The following is an 18,496-nucleotide window of genomic DNA, read 5'->3' on the forward strand; positions in this document are numbered from 1 at the left end:
TGTTTCTCTCTCTCTCTCTGTTTCTCTCTCTGTTTCTCTCTCTCTCTCTCTCTCTCTCTCTCTCTCTCTCTCTCTCTCTCTCTCTCTCTCTCTCTCTCTCTCTCTCTCTCTCTCTCTCTCTCTCTCTCTCTCTCCTCTCCCTCTCTCTCTCTCTCCTCTCCCTCTCTCTCTCTCTCTCTCCGTCTCTCTCTCTCTCTTTCCACTCTCTTTGTTTCTGTCTCCCTCTCTCTCTCTCTCTCTCTCTGTTTCTGTCTCCCTCTCTCTCTCTCTCTTTGTTTCTGTCTCCCTCTCTCTCTATCTCTCTCTCTGTTTCTGTCTCCCTCTCTCTCTCTCTCTCTCCGTCTCTCTCTCTCTCTCTCTTTCCACTCTCTCTGTTTCTGTCTCCCTCTCTATCTCTCTCTCTGTTTCTGTCTCCCTCTCCTCTATCTAAGGCGCAATAGTGCCTCTTCAACCTCAGGAGGCTGAAGAAATTTGGCTTGTCACCTAAAACCCTGACAAACTTTTACAGATGCACAATTGAGAGCATTCTGTCGTGCTGTATCACCGTCTGGTACGGCAACTGCACCGCCCACAACCGCAGGGCTCTCCAGAGGGTGGTGAGGTCTGCCCAACGCATCACCGGGGGCAAGCAACCTGCCCTTCATGACACCTACAGCACCCGATGTCACAGGAAGGCCATAAAGATCATCAAGGACATCAACCACCCGAGCCACTGCCTGTTCACCCCGCTATCATCCAGAAGATGAGGTCAGTACAGGTGCATCAAAGCAGGGACCGAAAGGCTGAAAATCAGCTTATATCTTAAAGCCATCAGACTGTTAAATAGCCATCACTAGCCGGCTACCACCCGATTACTCAACCCTGCACCTCAGAGGCTGCTTCCCCATATAGATAGACTTGGAATCACTAGTCACTTTAATAATGTTTACATACTGCTTTACTCATCTCATATGTAAATACTGTATTCTATTCTACTGTATTTTAGTCTAATTCTCTCCGACATTGCTCATCCTAAAATGTATATATTTCTTAATTCCATTACTATACTATTAGATTCGTGTGTATTGTTGTGAATTGTTAGATACTACTGCACTGTTAGAGCTAGAAACACAAGCATTTCGTTACACCCGCAATGACATCTGCTAAATATGTTTTTGACCAATCAAATTTGATTTTGACATTTTTATTTAGTTTAATTCACAAGAACCAAGAACCAAGAACCATGGTGGATGATATAGAGAGATTATAGAGAATCTATATCAACTCTTAATGGACCTGAGCCCTAGGACCATACGTCAGGACCACCGGGCATGATGACTCCTTGCTGTCCCCAGTCCACCTGGCCTTGCTGCTATTCCAGTTTCAACTGTTCTGCCTGCGGTTATGGAACGCCTACCTGTCCCAGACCTGCTGTTTTTCAACTCTTGATGATCGGCTATGAAAAGCCAACTGAAAATTATTCATGATTATTATTTGACCATGCTTGTCACTTATGAACATTTTGAACATCTTGGCATAGTTCTGTTATAATCTCCACCCGGCACAGCCAGAAGAGGACTGGCCACCCCTCATAGCCTGGTTCCTCTCTAGGTTTCTTCCTAGGTTTTGGCCTTTCTAGGGAGTTTTTCCTAGCCACCGTGCTTCTACACCTGCATTGCTTGCTGTTTGGGGTTTTAGGCTGGGTTTCTGTACAGCACTTCGAGATATTAGCAGATGTACGAAGGGCTATATAAAATAAACTTGATTTGATTTGATTTGATAGAGAGAGATCATAGAGGAGACAGACCCACTGGTTGCCCTCTAGGTTACAGAGAGCTGGTAGTCCCATCCACCACACTACCAGGTGGGTGGTATAGAGGAGACGGACCCACTGGTTGCCCTCTAGGTTACAGAGAGCTGGTAGTCCCATCCACCACACTACCAGGTGGGTGGTATAGAGGAGATGGACCCACTGGTTGTCCTCTAGGTTACAGAGAGCTGGTAGTCCCATCCACCACACTACCAGGTGGGTGGTATAGAGGAGATGGACCCACTGGTTGTCCTCTAGGTTACAGAGAGCTGGTAGTCCCATCCACCACACTACCAGGTGGGTGGTATAGAGGAGACAGACCCACTGGTTGTCCTCTAGGTTACAGAGAGCTGGTAGTCCCATCCACCACACTACCAGGTGGGTGGTATAGAGGAGACAGACCCACTGGTTGCCCTCTAGGTTACAGAGAGCTGGTAGTCCCATCCACCACACTACCAGGTGGGTGGTATAGAGGAGACGGACCCACTGGTTGTCCTCTAGGTTACAGAGAGCTGGTAGTCCCATCCACCACACTACCAGGTGGGTGGTATAGAGGAGACGGACCCACTGGTTGCCCTCTAGGTTACAGAGAGCTGGTAGTCCCATCCACCACACTACCAGGTGGGTGGTATAGAGGAGACAGACCCACTGGTTGCCCTCTAGGTTACAGAGAGCTGGTAGTCCCATCCACCACACTACCAGGTGGGTGGTATAGAGGAGACGGACCCACTGGTTGTCCTCTAGGTTACAGAGAGCTGGTAGTCCCATCCACCACACTACCAGGTGGGTGGTATAGAGGAGACGGACCCACTGGTTGCCCTCTAGGTTACAGAGAGCTGGTAGTCCCATCCACCACACTACCAGGTGGGTGGTATAGAGGAGACGGACCCACTGGTTGCCCTCTAGGTTACAGAGAGCTGGTAGTCCCATCCACCACACTACCAGGTGGGTGGTATAGAGGAGACGGACCCACTGGTTGCCCTCTAGGTTACAGAGAGCTGGTAGTCCCATCCACCACACTACCAGGTGGGTGGTATAGAGGAGGCGGACCCACTGGTTGCCCTCTAGGTTACAGAGAGCTGGTAGTCCCATCCACCACACTACCAGGTGGGTGGTATAGAGGAGACGAACCCACTGGTTGTCCTCTAGGTTACAGAGAGCTGGTAGTCCCATCCACCACACTACCAGGTGGGTGGTATAGAGGAGACGGACCCACTGGTTGTCCTCTAGGTTACAGAGAGCTGGTAGTCCCATCCACCACACTACCAGGTGGGTGGTATAGAGGAGACGGACCCACTGGTTGCCCTCTAGGTTACAGAGAGCTGGTAATCCCATCCACCACACTACCAGGTGGGTGGTATAGAGGAGACGGACCCACTGGTTGCCCTCTAGGTTACAGGGAGCTGGTAGTCCCATCCACCACACTACCAGGTGGGTGGTATAGAGGAGACGGACCCACTGGTTGCCCTCTAGGTTACAGAGAGCTGGTAGTCCCATCCACCACACTACCAGGTGGGTGGTATAGAGGAGACGGACCCACTGGTTGCCCTCTAGGTTACAGAGAGCTGGTAGTCCCATCCACCACACTACCAGGTGGGTGGTATAGAGGAGACGGACCCACTGGTTGCCCTCTAGGTTACAGAGAGCTGGTAGTCCCATCCACCACACTACCAGGTGGGTGGTATAGAGGAGACAGACCCACTGGTTGTCCTCTAGGTTACAGAGAGCTGGTAGTCCCATCCACCACACTACCAGGTGGGTGGTATAGAGGAGACGGACCCACTGGTTGCCCTCTAGGTTACAGAGAGCTGGTAGTCCCATCCACCACACTACCAGGTGGGTGGTATAGAGGAGACGGACCCACTGGTTGCCCTCTAGGTTACAGAGAGCTGGTAGTCCCATCCACCACACTACCAGGTGGGTGGTATAGAGGAGACGGACCCACTGGTTGCCCTCTAGGTTACAGAGAGCTGGTAGTCCCATCCACCACACTACCAGGGGTGAAACAGGGACTAGATCAGATATAACCTCATCTATTAAATTAATCAACACAGGAACATTTTAAACTTGGTTAGAAATAAATAAGGAAATGATCTCCAGAGAAATGTCCTCCCTCTATATAATCCTTCAACTTGAATAAAGATAATTTCTCCATCTCCAGGGAGATCAACTAGATCGACAGTTTCCAATTTTCACATAGTCTGTGGTGACCTAACAACACCAGAACTGTACAAGAACCTGACACTCTCAGGGGGACAAACACCTACCTTGGAGGTAGCCCTCCAGCACTCCCTCCCCAAGATGCAAGGACAACATAAGCAACAAAACCGAGTCACAACTTCCTGTCATACCTCAACCCAGAGTCTCTCAGAGTGTTCACAGTCAGCCCACTGACACCCCTATCACACGACAGCAAAATCACAGCCTACTTGAACAGAGCAATACCATATACCAAAAGTCCAGCAAACTGCATGCTATCAAGACAAGTAAGGAAGATAGTGTAGAAACCTACCGAAGAACAAGCGGGCAACAACAAATCCCCGCTAGACAACTTCCTGGACAAAATGTTTTCCTAGTGAAGGTGTGAACTGAGCAGTAGAAAGCCTGAACCGTGTATGTGACATATCAGCTGACATATTAAAAAATAACAGCAATGAGAGAAATGGTTTGATGAAGAGCGCAAAAAACCTACGAAAGACATTGACAAACCTGTCCAACCAAAAACACATAGATCTAGAAAAACAGGAATGTACAGAGTATTCAGACCCCGTGACTTTTTCCACATTCTGTTACGTTACAACCTTTGAGAACATTTTATCAAAAATTATAACGAATAAAAAAACTGAAATATCACATTTACATAAGTATTCAGACCCTTTACTCAGTACTTTGCTGAAGCACCTTTGGCAGCGATTACAGCTTGGGTATGACGCTACAAGACCCAGTGTCAGAATACCCCCCGTGACTGATCCAGAACTAAGAAAAGCCTTGACTATGTACAGACTCAGGGCCCACCACAGACTCAGGGCCCACCACAGACTCAGGGCCCACCACAGACTCAGGGCCCACCACAGACTCAGGGCCCACCACAGACGACCGTAGGAACTGCCAAAACCATGACGGCTTAGTAACTTTCAATGCCCTCCAAGAGTTGCTGAATGTCCTCTTCACCTCAGCCTGGGTTCACTCAGCGACCAAGAATTCACAAAATGGGACAAACATTTGAAACTCTACATGCAGAATTCTGCTAAAATATAATCTGCGTACAAAGCAAAACCCCAAATCATGCATTCAGAGCAGAATTAGGATTATACCCACTAATTATCAAAATCCAGATTAAATTCCACAACGACCTAAAGGAAAATCGATGCCCAAACCTTCCATCACAAGGCCCTAACCAGCAAGGAGATGAACCTAGAGGAGAGTCTCCTCAGCCAGCTGGTTCTGGGGCTCAAACACAAACAGACCCCACAGACTCCCAGTAAAGCAGTACAATTAGACCCAACCAAATTATGAGAAAACAAAAAAAATGTACTACTTCTTGTTGTGTGTGTTTACTGTTCACTGTTCATGTCTGATTGTTGTTGTCGTCGTTGTTTTGTTTATTGTTTATTTCACTTGCTTTGGCAATGTAGACACATGCTTCCCATGCCAATAAAGTTCCTTTGAATTGAATTGAGAGATACAGAGAGAGAAATATTTGTCTGTCTGTCTGTCTGTCTGTCTGTCTGTCTGTCGGAACAGCCAGCAAAGGCTGTTCCAGGCTTCCTCCCCAGAAGACGACCCTATCTATAGAAAGAGGATGCATTCCCTCCCCCCCCCTCTCTCTCTCTCTCTCTCTCTCTCTCTCTCTCTCTCTCTCTCTCTCTCTCTCTCTCTCTCTCTCTCTCTCTCTCTCTCTCTCTCTCTCTCTCTCTCTCTCTCTCTCTCTCTCTCTCTCTCTCTCTCTCTCTCTCTCTCTCTCTCTCTCAATTCAATTCAAGGGGCTTTATTGGCATGGGAAACATGTGTTAACATTGCCAAAGCAAGTGAGGTAGATAATATACAAAAGTGAAATAAAAAATAAAAATTAACAGTAAACATTACACATACAGAAGTTTCAAAACAATAAAGACATGACAAATGTCATATTATATATATACAGTGTTGTAACAATGTACAAATGGTTAAAGCACACAAGTTAAAATAAATAAACATAAATATTCTCTCTCTCTCTCTCTCTCTCTCTCTCTCTCTCTCTCTCTCTCTCTCTCTCTCTTTCTCTCTCTCTCTCTCTCTCTCTCTCTGTCTCTATCTGTCTCTGTGTAAAACTGACATTTGAACATACCTCGAGTGCACCTCAGCCACACGTAGCCCTTCAGCCAACACACAGCACTGCAGTAACACACATGCCTTTGGCATCTCTACGGTTAGGTCCTAAATGACACCCTACACAGTGCCCCTATTCCCATAGGTTTCTGGTCAAAAGGGTGCCATTTGGGACCGGGCTTAAGATGTATGCTGGAGAGGCATGCTGGCATTTATGACAGCTGTTTGTCAAGATGGGCTGTCTGAGGCAGGGAGGAAGGCAGGGTGGGAGAGAGACTGGCAGGCAGGGTGGGAGAGAGACTGGCAGGGAGACAAAAAGGCAGACAGACAGGCAGAGAGGCAAACAGTCAGACAGGCAGAAAGGCAGACATACAGGCAGACAGACAGACATGCAGACAGACAGGAAGGCAGGCAGGCAGGCAGGCAGGCAGGCAGGCAGCTAGGGGCTAACACAGACAGCTAGAGGCTAACACAGACAGCTATGGGCTAACACAGACAGCTAGGGGCTAACACAGACAGCTAGGGGCTAACACAGACAGCTAGAGGCTAACACAGACAGCTAGAGGCTAACACAGACAGCTAGAGGCTAACACAGACAGCTAGGGGCTAACACAGACAGCTAGGGGCTAACACAGAGAGCTAGGGGCTAACACAGACAGCTAGAGGCTAACACAGACAGCTAGGGGCTAACACAGAGAGCTAGGGGCTAACACAGACAGCTAGAGGCTAACACAGACAGCTAGGGGCTAACACAGACAGCTAGGGGCTAACACAGAGAGCTAGAGGCTAACACAGACAGCTAGAGGCTAACACAGACAGCTAAAGGTTAACACAGACAGCTAGAGGCCAACACAGACAGCTAGAGGCTAACACAGACAGCTAGAGGCTAACACAGACAGCTAGAGGCTAACACAGACAGCTAGAGGTTAACACAGACAGCTAGAGGCTAACACAGACAGCTAGGGGCTAACACAGACCTATAGGCTAACACAGACAGCTAGGGGCTAACACAGACAGCTAGAGGCAAACACAGACAGCTAGAGGCTAACACAGACAACTAGGGGCTAACACAGACAGCTAGAGGCTAACACAGACAGCTAGAGGCTAACACAGACAGCTAGAGGCTAACACAGACAGCTAGAGGCTAACACAGACAGCTAGGGGCTAACACAGACAGCTAGGGGCTAACACAGGCAGCTAGAGGTTAACACAGACAGCTAGAGGCTAACACAGACAGCTAGGGGCTAACACAGACAGATAGGGGCTAACACAGACAGCTAGAGGCTAACACAGACAGCTAGAGGCTAACACAGACAGCTAGAGGCTAACACAGACAGCTAGAGGCTAACACAGACAGCTAGAGGCTAACACAGACAGCTAGAGGTTAACACAGACAGCTAGAGGCTAACACAGACTGCTACAAACTGTCACCCCGATACGCAGTACTGGCAGCTATCCAAAAAGAAGGAAGAAGACGAGGAGAAAGAGGTGGAGGAGGGAGAGGTGCAGTAGGAAAAGGAACACCGGGCCTACCATAGACTACCACAGCAACTGCTAAAACCACGATGGCTAAGCAACTTTTATCGCCAAGAGTTGATGAAATTCCTCTTTACTTCAGTCTGCACCTCAATTCACGAACTTTGGTTAGAGAGTGAGTGTTCCCTTCCCCTTTGCACTGCCACAGACTGCCACATACTGCCACATACTGCCACAGACTGCCACAGACTGCCACAGACCGCCACAGACCGCCACAGACCGCCACAGACTGCCACAGACTGCCACAGACTGTCACAGACTGTCACAGACTGTCACAGACCGCCACAGACCACCACAGACCGCCACAGACTGCCAGAGACCGCCACAGACTGCCACAGACTGCCACAGACAGCCACATACTGCCACAGACCGCCATAGACAGCCACATACTGCCACAGACCGCCACAGACAGCCACAGACTGCCACAGACTGCCACAGACTGTCACAGACTGTCACAGACCGCCACAGACCACCACAGACCGCCACAGACCGCCACAGACTGCCAGAGACCGCCACAGACTGCCACAGACTGCCACAGACAGCCACATACTGCCACAGACCGCCACAGACTACCACAGACTGCCACAGAGCCCTGGCCACTGGCTACTGGCCACTATCCACAAAGAGATCCCAAATAGGAGCTGGCTCATCTGAAAGTGTCCAGAAACATTGGCCGGGATTCAATCAAAGGCACATTGTGGAGAAGTACACCGTGAGCATGGTTCTCCATCCCCTGGCCGGAGAGTAGGCCACCCCGATTTAGAGCACTGTCTACCTTCCTGTCTCAGTGAGGTCACTCACACGCACGCACACACACACACACAATCCTCTCATGGTTGTGATAGGCTAGTCATAACTCAGACAGCCCAATGCCTGCGAGATGGAAACAATGTCTTGAGGTTTACCATAGTCATTTAACATGGAGGTTTACCATAGTCATTTAACATGGAGGTTTACCATAGTCATTTAACATGGAGGTTTACCATAGTCATTTAACATGGAGGTTTACCATAGTCATTTAACATGGAGGTTTACCATAGTCATTCAACATGGAGGTTTACCATAGTCATTTAACATGGAGGTTTACCATAGTCATTTAACATGGAGGTTTACCATAGTCATTTAACATGGAGGTTTACCATAGTCATTTAACATGGAGGTTTACCATAGTCATTTAACATGGAGGTTTACCATAGTCATTTAACATGGAGGTTTGCCATAGTCATTTAACATGGAGGTTTACCATAGTCATTTAACATGGAGGTTTGCCATAGTCATTTAACATGTAGGTTTACCATAGTCATTTAACATGGAGGTTTTACCATAGTCATTTAACATGGAGGTTTTAACATAGTCATTTAACATGGAGGTTTACCATAGTCATTCAACATGGAGGTTTACCATAGTCATTTAACATGGAGGTTTACCATAGTCATTTAACATGGAGGTTTTAACATAGTCATTTAACATGGAGGTTTACCATAGTCATTTAACATGGAGGTTTACCATAGTCATTTAACATGGAGGTTTACCATAGTCATTTAACATGGAGGTTTACCATAGCCAATCAACATGGAGGTTTAGCCTGACCTCTCACCTGGATGAACTCTTTGCTGCTGTCCTCGTTTGGGGTCCACGCGTTGTTATTGTTGTTGAGACGGGCTTGCCGTGGCAACCAGGTGTTGTCGTAAAAGGACGAGGAGGCAGTTATCTGGGAGTCAGAGATCTTCCCTGACTCCAGGCCTAATGCGTTACTGCAGTGGAAAGCTGGGGGAGGAGAGACAGGGATCAATTTATGATTTGATTTACGGGATTGATAGAGGTGGACAGTTAAATAAAGAACTGAAGAGAGCAGGATTAACTAACACGCACCAACACGCACAAACACGCAACAACACGCACCAACACGCACCAACACGCACCAACACGCACCAACACGCACAAACACGCAACAACACGCAACAACACGCACCAACACGCACCAACACGCACCAACACGCACAAACACGCAACAACACGCAACAACACGCACTAACACTCACCAACACTCACCAACACACACCAACACTCACCAACACTCACCAACACTCACCAACACGCACTAACACTCACCAACACTCACCAACACGCACCAACACTCACCAACACGCACCAACACTCACCAACACTCACCAACACTCACCAACACGCACCCTGCACCCCGCCCACACGCACCAACACTCCCCCGCACCAACACTCACCAACACGCACTCACGCCAACACTCACCAACACTCACCAACACCGCCACCTCACCAACACTCACCCACCACCACGCTCACCAACACGCACCAACACTCACCAACACGCACCAACACGCACCAACACTCACCAACACGCACCAACACACACCAACACTCACCAACACTCACCAACACTCACCAACACTCACCAACACTCACCAACACTCACCAACACTCACCAACACTCACCAACACTCACCAACACGCACTAACACTCACCAACACGCACCAACACGCACCAACACTCACCAACACGCACCAACACGCACCAACACTCACCAACACGCACCAACACGCACCAACACTCACCAACACTCACCAACACACACCAACACTCACCAACACTCACCAACACTCACCAACACTCACCAACACTCACCAACACACACCAACACTCACCAACACTCACCAACACTCACCAACACTCACCAACACTCACCAACACTCACCAACACTCACCAACACTCACCAACACTCACCAACACTCACCAACACACACCAACACTCACCAACACTCACCAACACTCACCAACACTCACCAACACTCACCAACACGCACCAACACGCACCAACACGCACCAACACGCACTAACACATATTAAAACGCACCAACACGCACTAACACGCACCAACACGCATGTTCTTGTTCATGTGAAAAAGGGGGACATCAGGAAAATAAAACTGCACAATAAGAACACTCCTTTCTAAATAGAAAGGAGAAACAGACAGATCTCCGTCAGGTACCGACTGGTCCCGTACTTACTGTCGCTGACTTCTTTGTGTGTCATGTTGTAGCGAGCAGAGAAGCCATCTTTGGCCACGGCCATGTCCGTGTGGAAGGACAGAGACAGGATACCTGTAGACGACGTCATCTCCGGAGGGATCTTAGTTCCGCAGTAACGTCCTATCAGAGGACCCACTGCAAACACATACCCAAGAGACGGTCATTAGAAGCATAGCGTACAAAACATAAAATAACAAACATAAAATAACAAACATAAAATAACATAAAATAGCTTATCAGAACATAACACACTAGCCAACATCAGTAACCCCTGCCTCGCCTCAGCACCCCATAAACAACAGGCTTTACTATTAATCATCAGGAATTCTCAGCCAGGAAGTTAGTTAGTAATAAGATAAATCCTGTTTTATTGACAAGAGAGGCGAGCCCTAGCTTAGGCCTGGGATTTCTCAGAAGACAGGGCAGGCTATATAGGTCCCACTGGGGAAAGGATGCATTATCCATCCCTTCATCCTCCTTCCATCTCTCTATCTAATGCCACATGAAAAAGGAATTGGGTTTTAATGAGGGGCGAGGTGTTCTTTCTCACTCCTCCTCTCCTCTTCTTCCGTCTCCAGATTAGAAACGCTTTCTTTCACTGCCGTCCGTTCACTTGATCCCCAGGACCAAGTCATTCCCCTTTGCTTTCTCTTCTTTCTCTCCACTAATTCTCTTTTCTAACAACTCTTAATTCCAGGACTTTGTGTTGTGTGTGATTTAGGACTCTGTGGCTGTAGGGGGGGAGGCGGTGGGGGGGGGGGGGGGGGCATAGGGGACATGCCTATGGGATAATATATTCATCTTGCAGCTCACAGCCTCTCTCTCTTTCTCACTCACTCCCAGGAACGGACGGCCAGCCCAGATCATACCATACCAGCCCAGAATCATATCATATCATACCATCCCAGCCCAGAATAATACCATATCATACCAGCCCAGAATCATACCATATCATACCAGCCCAGAATCATACCATATCATACCATACCAGCCCAGAATCATACCAAATAATACCATTCTAGCCCAGTATCATACCATACCAGCCCAGAATCATACCATATCATACCAGCCCAGAATCATACCATATCATACCAGCCCAGAATCATACCATATCATACCATACCAGCCCAGAATCATACCATATCATACCATCCCAGCCCAGAATCATACCATATCATACCATACCAGCCCAGAATCATACCATATCATACCAGCCCAGAATCATACCATATCATACCAGCCCAGAATCATACCATATCATTCCATACCAGCCCAGAATCATACCATATCATACCATATCAGCCCAGAATCATACCGTATCATACCATCACAGCCCAGTATAATACCATATCATACCATCACAGCCCAGTAGAATACCATATCATACCATCCCAGCACAGTATAATACCATATCATACCATACCAGCCCAGTATCATACCACACCAGCCCAGTATCATACCAAACCATACTAGCCCAGTATCATACCACACCAGCCCAGTATCATACCAAATAATACCATACTAGCCCAGTATCATACCATACCAGCCCAGAATCATACCATATCATACCAGCCCAGAATCATACCATATCATACCAGCCCAGAATCATACCATATCATACCATACCAGCCCAGAATCATACCATATCATACCATACCAGCCCAGAATCATACCATATCAGCTCAGAATCATACCGTATCATACCATCACAGCCCAGTATAATACCATATCATACCATCACAGCCCAGTAGAATACCATATCATACCATCCCAGCACAGTATAATACCATATCATACCATACCAGCCCAGTATCATACCACACCAGCCCAGTATCATACCAAATAAAACCATACTAGCCCAGTATCATACCATACCAGCCCAGAATCATACCATATCATACCAGCCCAGAATCATACCATATCATACCAGCCCAGAATCATACCATATCATACCATACCAGCCCAGAATCATACCATATCATACCATACCAGCCCAGAATCATACCATATCAGCCCAGAATCATACCGTATCATACCATCACAGCCCAGTATAATACCATATCATACCATCACAGCCCAGTAGAATACCATATCATACCATCCCAGCACAGTATAATACCACACCAGCCCAGTATCATACCAAATAATACCATACTAGCCCAGTATCATACCATACCAGCCCAGTATCATACCAGTATCATACCATACCAGCACAGTATCATACCATCCCAACCCAGTATAATACCAGTATCATACCATACCAGCCCAGTATTATACAATATCATACCAGTATCATACCATCCCAGCCCAGTACAATACCAGTATCATACATTACCAGCCCAGTATCATACCATACCAGCCCAGTATCATACAATATCATACCAAACCAGCCTAGTATAATACCAGTATCATACCATACCAGCCCAGTATCATACATCCAAGCCCAGTATCATACCATACCATACCAGCCCAGTATCATACCAGATCATACCAGCCGAGAATCATACAATATCATACCATACAAGCCCAAGATCATACCATACCAGCCCAGTATCACACCATATCATACCATACAAGCCCAGTATCATACCAGTCTCCTCACCAGCCCAGTATCATACCAGTCTCACCAGCAGCCCAGTATCATACCAGTCTCACCAGCCCAGTATCATACCAGTCTCCTAACCAGCCCAGGATCAAACCAGTCTCACCAGCCCAGTATCATACCAGTCTCACCAGCCCAGTATCATACCAGTCTCATCACCAGCCCAGTACCATAACAGTCTCACCAGCCCAGTACCATACCAGTCTCCTCACCAGCTCAGTATCATACCAGTCTCACCAGCCCCGTATCATACCAGTCTCCTCTCCAGCACAGTATCATACCAGTCTCACCAGCCCAGTATCATACCAGTTGCCTCACCAAGCCAGTATCATACCAGTCTCACCAGCCCAGTATCATACCAGTCTCCTCACCAGCCCAGTATCATACCAGTCTCCTCACCAGCCCAGTATCATACCAGTCTCCTCACCAGCCCAGTATCATACCAGTCTCCTCACCAGCCCAGCATCATACCAGTCTCACCAGCCCAGTATCATACCAGTCTCACCAGCCCAGTATCATACCAGTCTCCTCACCAGCCCAGTACCATACCAGTCTACTCACCAGCCCAGCATCATACCAGTCTCACCAGCCCAGGATCATGCCAGTCTCCTCTCCAGCCCTGTATCATAACAGTCTCACCAAGCCAGTATTAAACCAGTCTCACCAGCCCAGTATCATACCAGTCTCACCAGCCCAGTACCATAACAGTATCACCAGCCCAGTACGATACCAGTCTCTTCACCAGCCCAGTATCATACCAGTCTCCTCACCAGCCCAGTATCATACCAGTCTCCTCACCAGCCCAGTATCATACCAGTCTCCTCACCAGCCCTGTATCATACCAGTTGCCTCACCAGCCCAGTATCATACCAGTCTCCTCACCAGCCCCGTATCATACCAGTCTCACCAGCCCAGTATCATACCAGTCTCACCAGCCCAGTACCATACCAGTCTCACCAGCCCAGTATCATACCAGTCTACTCACCAGGCCAGTACCATACCAGTCTCCTCACCAACCCAGTATCATACCAGTCTCCTCACCAGCCCAGTATCATACCAGTCTCCTCACCAGCCCAGTTTAATACCAGCCTCACCAGCCCAGTACCATACCAGTCTCCTCTCCAGCCCTGTATCATACCAGTCTCACAAGCCCAGTATCATACCAGTCTCACCAGCCCAGTATCATACCAGTCTCCTCACCAGCCAAATACTATACCAGTCTCCACACCAGCCCAGTATCATACCAGTCTCCTCACCAGCCCAGTATCATACCAGTCTCACCAGCCCAGTATCATACCAGTCTCACCAGCCCAGTACCATACCAGTCTCTTCACCAGCCCCGTATCATACCAGTCCCACCAGCCCAGTATCATAACAGTCTCACCAGCCCAGTACCATACCAGTCTCACCAGCCCAGTATCATACCAGTCTCACCAGCCCAGTAACATACGTCTCACCAGCCCAGTATCATACCAGTCTCCTCACCAGCCCAGTATCATACCAGTCTCACCAGCCCAGTACCATACCAGTCTCCTCACCAGCCCAGCATCATACCAGTCTCACCAGCCCAGGATCAAACCAGTCTCACCAGCCCAGTATCATACCAGTCTCACCAGCCCAGTATCATACCAGTCTCACCAGCCCAGTACCATAACAGTCTCACCAGCCCAGTACCTTACCAGTCTCTTAACCAGCAACGTATCATACCACTCTCACCAGCCCAGTATCATACCAGTCTCACCAGCCCAGTATCATACCAGTCTCACCAGCCCAGTACAATAACAGTCTCACCAGCCCAGTACCATACCAGTCTCTTCACCAGCCACGTATCATACCAGTCTCCTCACCAGCCCAGTATCATACCAGTCTCCTCACCAACCCAGTATCATACCAGTCTCCTCACCAGCCCAGTATCATACCAGTCTCCTCTACAGCCCAGTATCATACTAGTCTCATCACCAGCCCAGTATCATGCCAGTCTCCTCACCAGCCCTGTATCAAAACAGGTGCCTCACCAAGCCAGTATCATACCAGTCTCACCAGCCCAGTACCATACCAGTCTCCGCAACAGCCCAGTATTATACCAGTCTCCTCACCAGCCCTGTATCATACCAGTTGCCTCACCAAGCCAGTATCATACCAGTCCCACCAGCCCAGTACCATACCAGTCTCCTCACCAGGCCAGTACCATACCAGTCTCCTCACCAGCCAAGTATCATACCAGTCTCACCAGCCCAGTACCATTCCAATCTCACCAGCCCAGTATCATACCAGTCTCCTCACCAGCCCAGTTTAATACCAGTCTCACCAGCCCAGTATCATGCCAGTCTCCTCTCCAGCCCTGTATCATACCAGTCTCACCAGCCCAGTATCAAACCGGTCTCACCAGCCCAGTATCATACCAGTCTCACCAGCCCAGTATCATACCAGTTTCACCAGCCCAGTATCATACCAGTCTCCACACCAGCCCAGTATCATACCAATCTCCACACCAGCCCAGTATCATACCAGTCTCCTCACCAGCCCAGTATCATACCAGTCTCACCAGCTCAGTATCATACCAGTCTCCTCACCAGCCCAGTATCATACCAGTCTCCTCACCATTCCAGTATCATACCAGTCTCATCACCAGCCCAGTATCATACCAGTCTCACCAGCCCACGACCATACCAGTCTCACCAGCCCAGTACCATACCAGTCTCTTCACCAGCCCCGTATCATACCAGTCTCACCAGCCCAGTATCATACCAGTCTCACCAGCCCAGTATCAAACCAGTCTCACCAGCCCAGTACCATAACAGTCTCACCAGCCCAGTACCATACCAGTCTCTTCACCAGCCACGTATCATACCAGTCTCACCAGCCCAGTATCATACCAGTCTCACCAGCCCAGTACCATACCAGTCTCCTTACCAGCCAAGTGTCATGCCAGTCTCCTCACCAGCCCAGTTCCATACCAGTCTCACCAGCCCAGTATCATACCAGTCTCACCAGCCCAGTATCATACCATTCTCCTCACCAGCCCAGGTCCATACCAGTCTCACCAGCCCAGTATCATACCATTCTCCTCACCAGCCCAGGTCCATACCAGTCTCACCATCCCAGTATCATACCATTCTCCTCACCAGCCCAGTTCCATATCAGTCTCACCAGCCCAGTATCATACCAGTCTCCTCACCACCCCAGTTCCATATCAGTCTCACCAGCCCAGTACCATACAAGTCTCCTCACCAGCCCAGTACCATACCAGTCTCCTCACCAGCCCAGTATCATACCAGTCTCCTCACCAGCCCAGTATCATACCAGTCTCATCACCAGCCCAGTATCATACCAGTCTCATCACCAGCCCAGTACCATACCAGTCTCTTCACCAGCCCAGTATCATACCAGTCTCACCAGCCCAGTATCATACCAGTCTCACCAGCTCAGTATCATACCAGTCTCCTCACCAGCCCAGTATCATACCAGTCTCCTCACCAGCCCAGTATCATACCAGTCTCATCACCAGCCCAGTATCATACCAGTCTCATCACCAGCCCCGTATCATACCAGTCCCACCAGCCCAGTATCATACCAGTCTCACCAGCCCAGTACCATACCAGTCTCACCAGCCCAGTACCATACCAGTCTTTTCACCAGCCCCGTATCATACCAGTCCCACCAGCCCAGTATCATACCAGTCTCACCAGCCCAGTACCATAACAGTCTCACCAGCCCAGTACCATACCAGTCTCTTCACCAGCCACGTATCATACCAGTCTCACCAGCCCAGTATCATACCAGTCTCACCAGCCCAGTATCATACCAGTCCCCTCACCAGCCCAGTATCATACCAGTCTCACCAGCCCAGTATCATACCAGTCTCCTCACCAGCCCAGTTTAATACCAGCCTCACCAGCCCAGTACCATACCAGTCTCCTCTCCAGCCCTGTATCATACCAGTCTCACCAGCCCAGTATCAAACCAGTCTCACCAGCCCAGTATCATACCAGTCTCACCAGCCCAGTATCATACCAGTCTCCTCACCAGCCAAATACTATACCAGTCTCCACACCAGCCCAGTATCATACCAGTCTCCTCACCAGCCCAGTATCATACCAGTCTCACCAGCCCAGTATCATACCAGTCTCACCAGCTCAGTATCATACCAGTCTCATCACCAGCCCAGTACCATACCAGTCTCATCACCAGCCCAGTATCATACCAGTCCCACCAGCCCAGTATCATACCAGTCCCACCAGCCCAGTATCATACCAGTCTCACCAGCCCAGTACCATACCAGTCTCATCACCAGCCCAGTACCATACCAGTCTCTTCACCAGCCCCGTATCATACCAGTCCCACCAGCCCAGTATCATACCAGTCTCACCAGCCCAGTACCATACCAGTCACACCAGCCCAGTATCATACAAGTCTCACCAGCCCAGTAACATACGTCTCACCAGCCCAGTACCATTCCAGTCTCATCACCAGCCCCGTATCAAACCAGTCCCACCAGCCCAGCATCATACCAGTCTCACCAGCCCAGTATCAAACCAGTCTCACCAGCCCAGTATCATACCAGTCTCACCAGCCCAGTATCATACCAGTCTCCTCACCAGCCAAGTACCATACCAGTCTCCACACCAGCCCAGTATCATACCAGTCCCACCAGCCCAGTACCATACCAGTCTCCTCACCAGGCCAGTACCATACCAGTCTCCTCACCAGACCAGTATCATACCAGTCTCACCAGCCCAGTATCATACCAGTCTCACCAGCCCAGTATCATACCAGTCTCCTCACCAGCCAAGTACCATACCAGTCTCCTCACCAGCCCAGTTTAATACCAGTCTCACCAGCCCAGTATCATGCCAGTCTCCTCTCCAGCCATGTATCATACCAGTCTCACCAGCCCAGTATCAAACCAGTCTCACCAGCCCAGTATCATACCAGTTTCACCAGCCCAGTATCATACCAGTCTCCTCACCAGCCAAGTACCATACCAGTCTCCACACCAGCCCAGTATCATACCAGTCTCCTCACCAGCCCAGTATCATACCAGTCTCCTCACCAGCCCAGTATCATACCAGTCTCACCAGCTCAGTATCATACCAGTGTCCTCACCAGCCCAGTATCATACCAGTCTCCTCACCATTCCAGTATCATACCAGTCCCACCAGCCCAGTATCATACCAGTCTCACCAGCCCAGTACCA

At 49.1% G+C, this 18,496-nt stretch overlaps 1 protein-coding gene across 2 annotated transcripts in view; it reads right to left on the bottom strand.

Annotated features, from left to right (window-relative positions):
- The window catches only part of LOC139546213 (neuropilin-2-like), a 314,353-nt gene that overhangs the window by 181,414 nt on the left and 114,443 nt on the right, over positions 1 to 18,496 (bottom strand). For both annotated transcript variants that reach the window (XM_071354338.1, XM_071354337.1), the window contains exons 5-6: positions 10,677 to 10,832; positions 9,231 to 9,400 (exon numbers count right to left, since the gene is read on the bottom strand). In XM_071354338.1, coding sequence (XP_071210439.1) covers positions 9,231 to 9,400; positions 10,677 to 10,832 — 326 coding nt within the window. The remainder of the gene's footprint in view (positions 1 to 9,230; positions 9,401 to 10,676; positions 10,833 to 18,496) is intronic.

The sequence above is a fragment of the Salvelinus alpinus genome, chromosome 20 (genome assembly GCF_045679555.1).
Source record: "Salvelinus alpinus chromosome 20, SLU_Salpinus.1, whole genome shotgun sequence".
NCBI lineage: Eukaryota > Metazoa > Chordata > Actinopteri > Salmoniformes > Salmonidae > Salvelinus > Salvelinus alpinus.